The sequence below is a fragment of the Zosterops lateralis genome, assembly GCF_965231275.1.
Source record: "Zosterops lateralis genome assembly, chromosome: 18".
Lineage (NCBI taxonomy): Eukaryota > Metazoa > Chordata > Aves > Passeriformes > Zosteropidae > Zosterops > Zosterops lateralis.
In genome coordinates this window covers 1,382,539-1,397,246 of record NC_139778.1, presented here as the reverse complement: position 1 = coordinate 1,397,246, position 14,708 = coordinate 1,382,539, and the positions used below count along the sequence as shown (strand labels likewise).

The 14,708-nt window shown below is 46.1% G+C and overlaps 1 protein-coding gene across 1 annotated transcript; it reads left to right on the top strand.

The window, feature by feature from the left end:
- Nucleotides 1–8,937: 8,937 nt before the first annotated feature.
- WFIKKN2 (WAP, follistatin/kazal, immunoglobulin, kunitz and netrin domain containing 2) lies at nt 8,938–13,767 on the top strand. The gene is made up of 2 exons (XM_083874558.1): nt 8,938–9,602; nt 11,775–13,767. The coding sequence occupies exons 1-2, from the start codon at nt 9,402–9,404 to the stop codon at nt 13,284–13,286; spliced, it is 1,713 nt and encodes a 570-aa protein (XP_083730684.1). The 5' UTR covers nt 8,938–9,401; the 3' UTR covers nt 13,287–13,767.
- Nucleotides 13,768–14,708: the final 941 nt, after the last annotated feature.

The window sequence follows — 14,708 nt, the reverse complement described above, 5'->3', positions numbered from 1 at the left end:
TTTCCCTGGCTCTAATCCATAAGGTTAGTGAAATCTTCCAACATTTGTGACACATTACAGCAGTGGAAAGAAGGACAAAGGTTGCTGGGAGGGGGCTGAGAAAGAAAGAACGTGGTTGGTGCCTCAAGGAAAGCAGCAGAAACTGTTCAGACATATATAACCAGAATTTTGAGAATGGGATTAGGCAGAACAGCACCTCTGCCTGCCTGTCACTTGCAAATTCTTGCTAATACTTTGGGAGCTTATTGGAGGTCAGCACCAAACACCCAAACAGACTAATCTGTATTATAGACACATAATCAAAGTCACAAGGTTTTACATAATATATATCGGTGGCACAAGAAGTGTTTGTTCGAATAATTTTGTCATCAAGATTAGTGGCCATGAAAGCCTCTACTGTGCACTAACCTGGTTTTTATGGCCATGGATACACCAGATTCCTCAGACAAATCAAAAAGGAGCTGAGAAAGTACAAATATATGTCCTGAAACAATTACAGTATTAAGTTTCTGGCCATGACAAAGTTTTTTTAAAAAAAGTGTGTGTGTATTAGAAGGGGCTGTGCTTAAACTTCAGCTTAAGAGATGTGAACAAATGGCTGGAGTTACAATTTTTTCATTTGACATTTTTTTTTCCCAACAGTTTTGCAATTGCAGCAAATCACACCACACACTCACACACGGCTCTGTGGGAATGGCAAGAAGTTGGGATTTCAAAGATAAATTGATGTCACTTGACCCACTTGAGAGCTTTATAGTCCTCTTCAGGGAGGTGGAAGCTGGAGTGCAGAGAACAAGTGATCTGGGCTAACAAAGTCAGTGGCAAAGACAAGAATGGTTCCTGTAGAGATAACAATTCCAAACTGACAAATCTAATTAACTTCAAAAAGAAATTAATTACTAGAAATATTTGGAAATTTATAGAAAAGTTATTATTGCTCTCATAGAGGTTTTAAAGTGTGATGTTACAAAAACACAAAAGAAAATATGTAAAATTATGAAAGAAAAAAAAATAAAAAGGAGAAAAAAATTCAAGACCATTATCTCTGTGCTGGAAAGAGACAAAGCCACAGGTCATGCCACATTGTAAAGATTTTCCAGGCATTTTGACCAGCTTGCTCTCCTGGCTGATGCACAGCAAAGCCAAAGGTCTTTTGAGGGTACCCCACATTCTGCTGCCCCACTGCAGGAGTTCACCCCACCAAACTGAAGTGCCTCCATGAGAATCCCATTGCCCTAAACTCCCCCCCAGACAGTGAGGAGAGAGCAAGAGTGATGCCAGCCAGACATCTGCAGAAGTGGAGTCAGAACTTGGGAGGGCTGAATCGGCCTCTAGATTTGCCGCAATTCACATGCTGCTACCATGTGAACCCAGGGCTAAAAGCACTCCGGCAGCTTTTCCAGGGCTCCTGAAAGCTCCTTTGTGGAAGCAGAGCTGACTGAACTGCCATTCAGGTCAAGAAAAATCAGGCACTGGGTGGTATTTCCAAAAGTACTTGGCCGTAACCTCACTCCATTCCCCTTTGAAGTCAGCAGAATATTTACATCGACTTCAACTGGAGAAAAAATCAGAGCATTTGAAACACTCACCGCTAATGATGCTCTGGTTCCTTTGTACACCCCCCAGCTCAAAGCCTGTCTGCTGTGTCTGTCATTAAACGCAATCCCAGCAACTGGTGAGACAGAGCATTGAGCCCGTGCTGGCCCTAAAGGCACAGGGAAGTTGGAATGATTAAACCACGTTATGTAGGATTGTTCTGCCAGCCACCGTGTCAGGCAGGACCCATTATCTCCAAAACTGTCGTGGAAAGAAAGTGCTGCATCTCCACAGACCTTGCTATGCTATGGGCTGCAGGCTTTATTTAAAAATAAAGAGCAAAATAAGAATGTATGTTGAATTAGCTGGAATCAGAAAGAGCAGCAGAGAAAAAAAAAAAAAAACAAACTATTAAATGCAGACAAACATCCCATTGCCAGGGCAGGAAGGATGGGCTAGCTGCTAAAAAGACCAATGGAAGTGGGTCATCTCTGGTTTGCAGACATCACTCACACCTCCAGCCTGTGTTCAGATGTGCTGCTGAATGAATTCCAGGAGAAGAGCACCTTTACAAACCAGACCTGCACTTCGGTTTCTTTTGCACTTCCAGTAAGGGCATCAGTGGCCCCGAAGAGCTGCTCTATCTCCTTCTGTTGGCCACTGTCTGGGTCCAACTGGTGCAGGCTGTGTGATGCCTTGCATCTGGTGGCACACAGGGCAAACTAAAACAAAACAGTTCACCTCTTGGAAAGACTCTTAATGTGCCCAGCTTAGAAGGCAGGGACTGCTCCTGGAGGAAATCACCCTCTGGGCACAGGCAGAGGATGTGCTGTGTAACAGCCAGGACTGCCAACAGCCAGCAAAGCCAAACCAGGGCAATAACTCTTCAGTTAAAAAGGAATTTTTTTTCCTAATTTAGATTTAAATTCCAAGAAGACAGAATTGTTGCTAAAGGGCTTTCATGGTATCTGCAGAAATGGAAATAGTTCCATTTTGTGAAAATTAGTCTGTTTATAGTGAAGTTTTGGATACCAAACCCTCGGAGGAGCTCTGGAACTTCCAGGTTGTCTGGAGAAGCCAACACTCCTCTGATGAAAAGCTTGGTTGCTGGGAGCTGCTCTGCATCTCCTGGAAAGGCTCCCAGCCACAAGGAAGGTTCCAAACTTCCACAGATTCAGGGTTTTGGTAAAGTCTCACAGCAGAGCACAAAATCATGCAAATCTGCAGCAATTTAATCTCACCTCACAAACTCTCCTCCACTGAAAGGTTCATAATCTTTCTAAAAAAAGATCAGTCCCAAGTGGCAGAGAGAGGGTTCCTTCATGCTGAAGTCACAGGGAATTAAGGCTTGAGGTTAAATTAAATTAGTACAGCACGTTAAAGCCCTACTGTTCATATAAATTGAACCACACCACAAACAAAAGCAATGTGACTTTTTCATATTGAACCTGCATTTTGAGAAGGAAGTGGTGCCCATGGGTTTGGAAGCAGAGTCTTGGGACTCCAACCTTTCGTGGCTGTTGCTATGTGATACTCAGCAAGTGATTTCCTCCCAGCTTTAAATTTCTAAAAGTAAATAAGGGAGGTTAAATTAGGGTCATTTGTAGACTGAAGTGAATCTGTGCAATGGGTTCAGTAATATTCATGAGTTCTACATGGGGAACTAGATTAACTTACCTTCCTAGAGAAATACCACCAGCTCTGGTGAAAGATGTGCTGAGCATTCAGCCTGAGCACGTGCCAGGTCTGCACCTCACTTTTATTCTGAGCTTTGATTCTAACTGAGCTGGAACCAAGCAGAACAACTGAAACTCATAAAGAACAACAACAAATATTTCCTGAAGTTCAATCCTGAAGATTCTATGCTATGGCTCACACAGCCACAGCAGTGCTGCAGACCATGGGAACATCTCCATTTGCACACCACGGGTTTGGTGCCAGTTTCCTAAAGTGCTGTTATTCAAGCTTGCCATAAAATTAACTATGAACTCCTAAAACCTGCAACAAAACAAGATGCTCAAGCCTCTGTGCTGCAGCCGTGTGTCCATGGCATCAGCAGGTGACAGGACCTGGTCCAGCCTGTACACCAGGTAGCTGAGGGGGCCTTAACACAGAAAGTGCTGGCCCTGCACTGATGCCACTGTGGCTGTGATTTCTGTTTCTTGGCATTCCAGGTTGCATTAGAGACCTCAGATTTTCCTAACTCAAAGCTTAATTGAGGGAACAGGTCTCAGGTCTCAATGCTCAGCATTGACAGTGACAGAGAACAGAGATGGATGGGACTTGAGGAAGTGATTTAGATCATGCTGCTCTAAGGCAGGATGAACCCATTCCCAACATTTCATCTTTGCAATCTTGACAATCCAAAGATACCAACATGACCTCTTTGATTTATCTATGAGATATCTTAGGTTTTGTCTCTGTAACAGAGACAGAAAGAGATGGGTTGGTGAAACACAAGCTTCTGAGCTCAGCTTTTCCCCATATCTCCCGGATAACTGATATATTGCTGATTATCTTCCTTTATATCCTTGGTGCCTCTTACTGTGCTGTTTCAGACAGAATAAACCAAACAATAAATAAATAAATAAACCAATGAACCATCATCAAACTGGCAATTGCTTCCTGCCCAGCTTACGTTAGCAGAGAAAGAGAAAGCAAATGATGATTAGTTGTATGTCTGCACTCAAAGATAAAACCCCTGAGCAGAAGCCATCTGCTGAGGCATAAAATAATAATTCTGGCACTAGGCCTGTCTGAGTGCAGTGCCATCAGCTCTTCCTGAAACACAATGCAATGCAGGCCTAATGCTGAGTTCTAGCAGGTGGCCCATAACTGTAATAAACTCCCAGACATTACTGATTTCCCCCTTTTTTCTAACCACATTACTCCTGGTTACTGAGCAGCTGCATGTGAGGCAGAGTGCACATCAACAGCAGCTCCTTTTGGTGAGTAATCACCAAGCCAAATGTGCCCACTGAGCCTTCCCTGCTCTCTGGGATCTGCTCAGATGTGCTATTTCAGAAGTCAAAACCAGCACTTACTAGTTCTGGGTGCTTACAGGGAGATTTCTGTCTTAACCTGAGGAAAACTGAAATATGTGTCCACTGCTAATTATGCATAGGAAGAGAGCTGAAATAGGACCCAGACAGGCTGTTCCCATTGAACACCTTCAGCCCAAATCTGCCTGGCCCGTGTGAATGTGCTCCCAAAGCGTGTGGCCAGCACAGCAGCCTTTGCCTGCGCTTTGATGTTCAGAGGTTCTTCTCATGCTGCCAAAAATCCTCTTCTCTCAGCCAACCATCCAGCCAGCAGGAGACGTGGTCTTCTGAGGGCTGTGGAAAGGCATCCAAGCTGGGATCCCTGGCCATCCCCTGAGCAGGTCCTGCCAAGGTTCAGGATATCACTCAAAGGGGAAGATTTGACTCTTTGCAGTCCAAAGCAAGATAAAGCTCAGTTCCCAAGGCATTATCTGTATTTCTCTGTGGAAGCAATGTTCCTGCTTGAGACAAGCTGAGCACCAAAAGGGATCTGGCAGTGACGTTCCCTTTCCAATGTCTGGCTATCAGCTTTAAGTGCAATAAGCTTTACATATAGCCTGGAATGTCATTATTGTCTAAATGAAACAGGGCTTTTTTAGAGTACAGGCGTCATATTTTTATCTGTGCTTGGACAAGGAGGCACCTACAGAGGGTGCATGGTGACGGTGGGGCTGAAGGAGAGCATGTCCTTGGAGATGCCTGCATGACCAGGGTTCCTGTGGGCAGGGCAGATTTGGGTGTCCCATTTGGAAGAAGGGGCTAATTGATGCTGTGGGCATTGCAGGGAGTTGGCATCAGACCCTGCTGTCACCAGGGCCTGCGAGAGGAGGAGGAGCACAGCCTTAAGGGCCAGACAGAGTCTTTGCTTGATGCTACTCTCCAAGTCAGAGCATCCAACCTTGACTCCTGGCCTTAATCTGCAGCATTTGCTGGGGACATCCATGGCACCTCTGCTCGGGCAGGGTCTCAATGCCTCAGGCAGCAAAGTGCCCCCAGCAGCAATGAGTCACAGCCTGTCTGGAGAGGGAGTGGCTGGTGTTTGTGTTGGCAAACCTGGCTGCCAGTGGCGGCAGGCCCAGGGAGCACGAGAGGCTGGGGCTGGAAGGGCCCCTGTGCTGAGGAAGAGATCAACGGAGGTTGGAGTTTTGACATCTCAGGGTGATGGTTCCTGCCAAGAGCCTTCCACAATAAAACCAGCAAATCAGTCCACCTCCACTGAGTAACTCCAGATGAGGACTGCTGGCCTAGTAAATCTGATCAACAGTTGGCTGTTCCTTTAGCAGTGGCTTAAGGAAAAACTCCCAAATGAAATTATACTTTTCTGCACACCAGAGAATCCTGTTTCTGTCCTCGGTTAGAAGGTGTCACACCACACACTGGGTCAACACTTGGCACAGAAGAAGAGGGCCAGAAAAAGGACAAAGAAATTATAATTTACAAAAAACCAACAACAGTTAAGCTTGTTCTAGATTAACAACCCTAACCAGGACCTTGGGTACTCTAGGAGGGCTTTTCACACATGGATGTTCATGGTGCAGACCCAGGATGTTGTTTGTGCCATCAGGGCTCATGTTTGTCCCTCTCAGATCCAGCAAAGTTCATCCCAGTTCCCCATCCAGCAGACTCATTCCAGCATCTTGATCAGAAAGGAGGATTTTGGGGTAGTAATAGAGTTGCTTCTAAGGCTTGATCTCTTTTGGGAAGACCTTTATCGCATCAGTATCTGACATGGTTGAGATAAGGAAGGCCATAAAATCAGCTTTCATCATGGATTTGTTCATAGCAATGGAGAATGGGGAGTACTTTATTGCTGATATTAAAGGAAAAGTGCACAGTGCTTTATACACAAGGAGGAACAGAAAAAGTAGGCCCAGGGATTTTGACAGAGACCCCAGTTCACAACTGGCATTAACTGGTGGTGTTTTGGAGTGTCCAGTTAGATCCACTGGGGTCACTGGAGTTAAATTAACTTAAACTAGGCAAGCAAACAGTCCTCCAATGAAACCCTGGAGACAGCGAGTGCATTAGTCAGAGCTTGGATGTCCATGCTGGGACAATCAGGGTGCCCGCTGTCCCTGAGCCAACCTGGGGCAGCCTGTGAGTGGTTTCCCTCCTGGACGTGCTCCTCAGGCTGAGTAACAGCATCTCTGGGATGTCCTGGCAGGAATGGGGCAGCTGTCAAGGGTTGTTTGGAGCCTTCACTGCTTCCTCTGCCCTCTGGAGCTGTCTGTCCACATTCACAGGGAGATTTATGGCAATGTTTTCATCTCTCCTGGCTGAGCTCAAGTGGCCAAGGGACTGATCCAGAACATGATCCCTTAGAGCTGAAAGCAGAAAGCTGTGATGGGACTTACCTGTCGCTGGAGAATATCCCTGTGGATGGAGAATGACATAGAAAAGCAGAAGGCTGCTCTGTCTGTCTGATGCAAACCAGTATCTGATTTTTCAGAACCCCACCCTCCTCCCCCACAGCTGAAATGTGCCTCTGGGCGAGGGATCCCTGGTCAGGGACAGTTAAAAATAAGATAGTGCTGTTTTTTCCTGTTTGGAACAGAGTTCCACCCACGGTGGCCCACATTAGTGTGTCTCTCACTCACCAAAGCTAGCAAGGACGCGGTTCTGGAACCAGGAGAGGAGATGGAGGCTGTAAGATCCACCTCTGGCCCAGCAGGTAAGGGGGTAAAATGGCCATTAAAGATTAAAGCTGGCAGGGAAAAAAATCACATCCATGGCTACTCTGTGGCAATGCCATGGATTGAGGGAAAACTCCATGCTTGTGCAGTGGCTATTGAAGTCAACAAGGGAGCTTCCCCAGCACCCTGGATACCTGCACTCCTCAAGACCCTCATACAGCAGGTTTCAAAGCTTATCTGTAGCCAGTTTTACAAAATAAAGTGTCTTTGTTTAGTCAACAGAACCACTAATACATGTGATTTTGTTGTTAATAGAGCTGTAAGAATTTTAAGTACCTCTTGGGAATGTGTCATTTTTTGGTTGGCTTTTTTAGGCATCACAGGGTGCTGCGTTTGTCTTTGTAAACAAGTACTGAATAAAACATTTAGCACACAGCCGCACTTTGTACAAGTGTCATGCAGGTTTCTAAAGTTTCAGAATGAATAAATCAACTACAAACTGCTGCCTTGGCAGTTGACTTCTCTCCTTATAAATAGCTAATTTGGACAACTTCGCTCTTCACGTCCCATGGAATGCAAATACCGTGTATATGGTTAATGCAGGCACACAAATCAGGGTTGCCACAGAAATGCCACAGCCTGGGGCAGGTCGGCTGCAGGTTGCCCTCCCTTTCTCCCGGAGGTGATCCCAGGAAACACCAGCAGGTCACTGTGCTCTGTTGCCTGGCCCCAGGGGAGGAGCAGGAGCCCCATGGTGACCCAGTTCACTGCCGGTTGTACTGGTTGGCAGCCATCGTCGCTCAGGGCAGAATTAGGTCCAAACTCAGCCATGAAAAACAACCTTGGATTTATAAACCCAATGGAAAAAAGTATGGGCTGACTCTGCCTGGCTTTGCAGCTCTCAGCACGGGGCATGGGGTGAATGCACACCCTTCCCTCCAGCCCAGGCACAGACAGCACTGTTGGTCCAGCCCTGCAGAACCTCCAAGTGAGATGCAAACTTACCTGCTCATCCCGGCAGGCTCTTAGCAACACGCAGGATTCACCCAGGCTAGCCCAAAACTCAGCCCAGAGGCCCTAATCCTGGAAGGTGCTAAGCAAGTCAGACTTCTGCCACTCATCTCTGCATTTTGGCACTTGTTCAGCATGAGCAGGATCAGCCCCTTGCTGTAATAATCGGGGAATGAGGAACTCAGCTTGAATGAGTTTCCCTCCCACCCCCCAATGCAAAAATGCTGTACATTCCTTTATGCAGGTTTCCATAGAGTTGAACTTCTACTATTTTTTTGTTGTTGCTGTTAAAGGGGTCAGCAATGCACTGTACAATGGGATCTGGCCGTCAGGAAATGTGGAGGAATTCAGGGACACTTTTTAACATCTTCCTGGTGGGACTGGAAGGCAACATTAAACTTAGCATCATAGAAATCTCCCAACCAAAGAGAAGAAAAAAAGCCCAGAGGAGCCCCAGCAGAAGTTACGAAGACATTCTGCTTTGTTGATCCTAAAATTAAATAAGTTATTTCTTCCCTACTTCCTTTGTTAAAAAATTATATTCTGGCTTTAATTGCTTCAATCCTATTATTTGTTCCTTTTAGCAAGTGATTGTGTAGCCCCTTGCCGTGGGGAAATCCCCTGACTGTGGTGCGTGTTACTTAGACAAGTCCCCTTTCAGAAGTAAATGCCATTCTTAGCATAGGGAAGTACTTTAGGTTTAAAGGGGTTAAGAAGGCCTCCCTGCATTCAGAAACATGCAGGGGTCCCACCATGCCAGTTCCAGCCTTTTGAACTCTTTCCAGCTTTTTTTTCTTGCAACAAATCTGTCTGACTGCCACCAGGACATAGGAAGCGTGTGCCTGTCAAAGAAATCAAGTTTACTTTTTCTGACTTGTTAACAGAGGCAGGGTATAAATAGAGCTAACTCTGCTCACACAAGTAGTGTTTCTCTTAAAATAAGGGGGTGACTTCCTAGGGCCTTTAATCCAATGAGGTCCAGATCAAACTGCACTATCGACAGAGGCAGCAGAGGAACTTGCTGAAGCTTTTACCGAAGGCAGGTGCATCTGGGTTCCTCAAAAACTTAAGGCTTACCAAAGAAAAAAAAAAAAAAAAAAAGAAAAAAAAAAAAGCAACCCCAAGCAAACAAGAACTACTTTCAGCTTGGACACTGCCACTGCCCTGGAGAAGTTCTGAGATGTTGTTGGTGCCGTTCACTCGGTGGATGTGGATCTTGCTGGGGAAGAGCAGTGTCCTCTTGCTTCTGGAGGTCTCTCTGAAAGGGAGAGCCCTACCTCCAATCCGGTACTCGCACGCTGGGATCTGCCCCAATGACATGAACCCCAACCTGTGGGTCGACGCGCAGAGCACTTGCAAGAGGGAGTGCGACGCCGACCCGGTGAGTGATGCACATTTTTGTGTCTCTGCGTCACCGGCACTGCGGGGGCTCTGGGGGGTTTGGTGGGAGCCTCCTGTCCCAGCTGGAAAGGCGCTGGCACCGGGCAGGACCCAATGCAGGCAGCGCATGGATTGCATTGACCCATGACCTATATAATATAGGAAAAGTTTGATGAGTTATCAGTTAAGAGGAGAGGTGTGTGCCAGCTGTCACTTTTGCTGCTGTGGGTATTGTGCTCACTTTGATAATTTTCCTTGTTTCCATGTTAAAAGAAACGTCTGAATTTGATACTACAGAATTTAGCACGCCCTGGGGCCAATCTGTAGTATTTTAACAGTGTCATTGTGCTCTTTGTTGTTGGTGGCCATCATCAATGTTTTATATTCCTGGGAGGAGTTCTGTATGAAATAGTTTAATTTAGCATGTAAATTATCAGCCTCTGCTGCATTTGAAGCACAAAGCTTGCTTGGGGTGCAGAATAGGGCATGGCTGGAATGGCCAGGCAGATGTTCTGTGGGATGTTCCCAGCTCAAAATGTGTTTAGCTTACTACCCTAAAATTCATTTTTCAACCTGTCAGCACTGCCAGCTCAAGCTGGCATCTGAAAATACCTGCTTGTCCTACCTCTTACATCATGTCCCATTACAAAGCTTCTGCAGCCCAAACCTGGCTGACAGGAATATTTACTGTGCTGAAAAAAAGTGTTTAGGTTTGTGCTCTGTAGCCAGGATGTTTCTGCAATGCTAGAAAGGGGGAAAAAAACAGACAAAAATTCTGGCCATAAGTAAACAAAGACATTTACTCAGATGGATCCCATGTATCAGGAATGAAGGTGCTCTTTTTACTTTTGCCATTCCCAAATAAGCTGCCTCTGTTCCAACTACCAGGTGCAGCAATGAACACTAAAACACTTTCAAAACCCCAGCAGCAGCAGCAGACAATGATGTTTTAATAATTTACTGGTCAAAACTTGAAAGCCAGGAACCACTGGCTACAAATACTCCTTTTGCCCAGAGTGGCAGCACAGAGTCCTGGGACTCTGGATGGAGTGAGTACACTGCAGGCAACCAAGGACTCTGCCAAGCCACACTCCTTAAACCCAGCTGAAAACCTCCCCAGTCCTGGTTTCTAGCTTTGCTTCTGAAACCTAGTAATGTGCAGCTGGAAATGGGGAAAGAGTTTTGGTATTAGGTCATCTTTTTCCCAATAAGGAAAGGAAACTGGACTAAGGAGAAGGTCTTCAGCTTGGTAGCTTAAAGTAGCTTAAAAACCATTTTGTTCTCATCGGGAAAGCTGATAGATTTTAGGGGGCTTGTAGAGGTTTAACACACAGTGGATGTGTGCCCTGTTGGGCACATGGTACCAGTTTTCCTGGTCCCTTGAAATAATCCATAACCACCCAGCAACCCTGATCACACGTATCAAATACCTGTACTGCACAGAAGATGAAAATTCTGCTAAAATTAACCACAATTTAGAGCTGACTGTAGCCGAGGCGGGGTGTAATAAATCACTAGAAGAGTGATGCAGCGTTTGAAAATAGTGTTTGAAAATAGTGTTTGAAAATAGGACTAAAATAGGACAGAGAAACCATTATGAGCTATTTGGGGTTTGTTTTTCTAAATACCATAGAAAAATTAATTTTGGAGCAAGCATTACCTTACTTTTGAGATATTCTATTATTTCCTCTACAATGTGAACAATTACAAAGCCTTGGCAGTTTCACCTCCAAGAGTCGGCTGTTAGTCCCAGGGAATTCAAATAATACTTTACATACTTCTGTGGAAAATAAGAAGGATTACTGCCTACAGCCATATGATAAGACTTTCCATCTGCTCTTGTTTCTCAGGACTTGTCCTCAGGCATTTCAGAGAGCATGGAAGGGGGGTGGCTGGTTCATGGTCCATGTGACTCTGGGGTAAAGACTTATGAGGAGGTTTGTATTTAAGAAAGAGAATTACATTTTCCTTCCCAAGAGTCCTCTCCTTCAGCACTTCAGAACCCCCTGGGAAATGCTGAGGCAAAGTTTCTATTCACTGACAGTGGAGGCACTGAGTTTCATACCATGGATATCTGTGACAGAGCTGAGTTTCTGGGCTCTCTGCTTGCTGAGTCTCCAGAAAGGCCTTACTCTGTTCCCAGTAATGATCAGGTTATTTTCCTTCCCCACAGGAGTGTGAGACGTTTGAGAAGTGCTGCCCCAATGTCTGTGGAACCAAGAGCTGTGTGGCCGCTCGGTACATGGACATCAAAGGCAAAAAGGGGCCTGTGGGGATGCCCAAAGAGGCAACCTGTGACCGCTTCATGTGCATCCAGCAAGGCTCAGAGTGCGACATCTGGGACGGGCAGCCTGTCTGCAAGTGCAAGGACAGGTGTGAGAAGGAGCCGAGCTTCACCTGTGCCTCTGACGGGCTCACCTACTACAACAAGTGCTACATGGATGCAGAGGCCTGCATCAAAGGCATTACACTGAACGTGGTCACCTGTAGGTACCACCTCACCTGGCCAAACACCAGCCCTATCCCCCCAGAAACAACAGCTCGCCCTACCACCGTCTACTCTGAGACAACGGTCGTGGATATCCTGCCACCTGCTCTGGTGAACAACCCCGTCCATCATTCCGTCTACGTGGGAGAGACAGTCAGCTTCCTCTGCGACGTCACGGGGAGACCCAAGCCAGAAATCACATGGGAGAAGCAGGTCGATGGCAAGGACAAAGTCATCATGAAGCCAAACCACGTCAGAGGGAACGTCGTGGTCACCAACATCGCCCAGCTGGTCATCTACAACACGCAGCTGCAGGATGCAGGAATCTACACCTGCACTGCCCAGAACAGCGGCGGCCTCCTCCGGGCAGACTTCCCTCTGTCAGTCATCAGAGGAGAGCCCACATCCAAGGAAGCTTCCCAGAACAAAACACATTTTCCAACCGACGAGTGCCTGAAGCAGCCAGACAGTGAAGACTGTGGGGAAGAGCAGACCAGGTGGTACTATGATGCCAAGAAAAACAACTGCTTTACTTTCATCTATGGGAACTGCAACAGCAACCTCAACCACTTTGAGACCTACGAGAGTTGCATGCTAACGTGCATGAATGGCCCCATCAACATCTGCAACCTGCCAGCCCTTCAAGGCCACTGCAAGGCCTATGAGCCCAGGTGGGCCTACAACAGCTTGACAAAGCAGTGCCAGTCCTTCATCTACGGCGGGTGTGGAGGCAACGAGAACAACTTTGAGAGCCGGGAGGCCTGCGAGGAGATGTGCCCCTTCCCAAAGAACACTCACTGCAAGGCCTGCAAACCCCGCCAGAAGCTGGTGACCAGCTTCTGCAAAAGCGACTTTGTCATCCTGGGCCGCATCACGGAGCTGACCGAAGACCAAGACTCGGGACACGCCCTGGTGACAGTGGAGGAGATTCTCAAGGATGAAAAAATGGGATTAAAGTTCTTGGGGAAGGAACCACTAGAAATCACGCTTTTGAACATGGACTGGAGCTGCCCGTGTCCCAACATGACCACAGTGGATGGCCAGCTCATCATCATGGGGGATGTCCACAATGGCATGGCAGTCCTGCAGCCAGACAGCTTTGTGGGCACCTCCAGCATCCGGCGCGTGCGCAAGCTCCGCGAAGTCATCCACAAAAAAACCTGTGAGCTTTTGAAAGAATTCCTGGGATTGCATTAACCTCCCTCACACGTGTGAGCCGCCCTGATCCGTGTGTTAGTAGGGCTAACAAGTGCTAGGCTAGTGCCAAATTAAACATGCTGTTTGACGATACACTGTAGGAATTATGCAGAACCCCTATTTTAATCCATTAATGATGCTTAGCAACAACATAGTTTGGTCTTTGGCAGGCATGTAAACCAGCAGCAAAAGGCCATTAATCTTGCATTGAAATCAATTTGTCCATGTAGGAGTGCCTTTTAACTAGGTGACTCACTTCAGTAATTATACAATTTTTATCTAGCTTCCATCATAAATGACAGAATCCATAGCATTTGTTTGGCTAGTTGGTACACAGCTAAGAAATATATAATGCCAATTTATTCTGTCTCATTTTCTGTCTGGTTTGTCATTGTAAGTCACATGCTTGGCTCCTTATAGCAGCACTAATATTTCAAGAGTAAAGCCTGTAAATTATTGTCTATATTTACAATTGTGCACATTTAACCAACCTATGCATTATGAATTTGCTTCTTTTAATTGCAATTTTCCTTTTTTGCTTTTAAAAAACTTATTTTAAATGGTAACTACTACTATCTTGCAATCCTTACTGGAGGAGAAACTCCCTTGATCCTATGCCCAGGACAACAGGTCTCTGTAAAAGCTCAAGGCACAGTCTCACCCTGAAATGACATTTCTGTCACCAGAACAAGGTCAGCAAACACCCTTGTTCCCTGTTTAAGTTTCGATCAATATATTGTCTATCACAAAAAGCCCAAGTCAGAAGGACAGCAGTGTGCTGCCAGCTGTCTGGCTTTTGAAAACTCTTTACATCTGAGCATACACAGCATTTTATTGCTTATTTTCAATAGAAATCCTGCTTTTATAGACGAGAGAGCAAAGTAAGAGGAGTCAGAACAAAATTCAACCCAGGAAAGTGCGATACAGAGTCTGCAAACTGCATTAGGCAGACACAAAGCTCCTGAATCTGAACTGCACAAACACAAGCAAAGTGGACACTTTAAAGGCTTTTATCAGTGTCACCCTTTTAGAGCCTTTTTAGAGTCTTTCAAACCTCAGAATACACTTTCCACCAGGCCACTGTGTATAGGTGTATGAATGAATTCCCTAAGACAGCCAGCACAGGCTGTGGCTGGGAGCAGCTGAGTACACACATAGGATCAATCATTTTGGCATCTGTGTGTCCAAAAAAATGTAACATTTGCCTATACAAAATCCTTAAATAAAGAAAAAAAGCTGATCCTGCCTTGCTGAGGACTGTGATTGCAGGGAAAAGGGGTGAATGTGGCACTGTGAGCCTTGTCCCTGCTCCTCGTTCTGTGGGCTAAGCCAAATGACTGTGGCAGAGCTCAGAGCTTGCTGCCCTGCATAAAGGGCCAGTTCAGGGCTGGAGCAGTGTCAAGACATGTCTGCGTGAGAAGA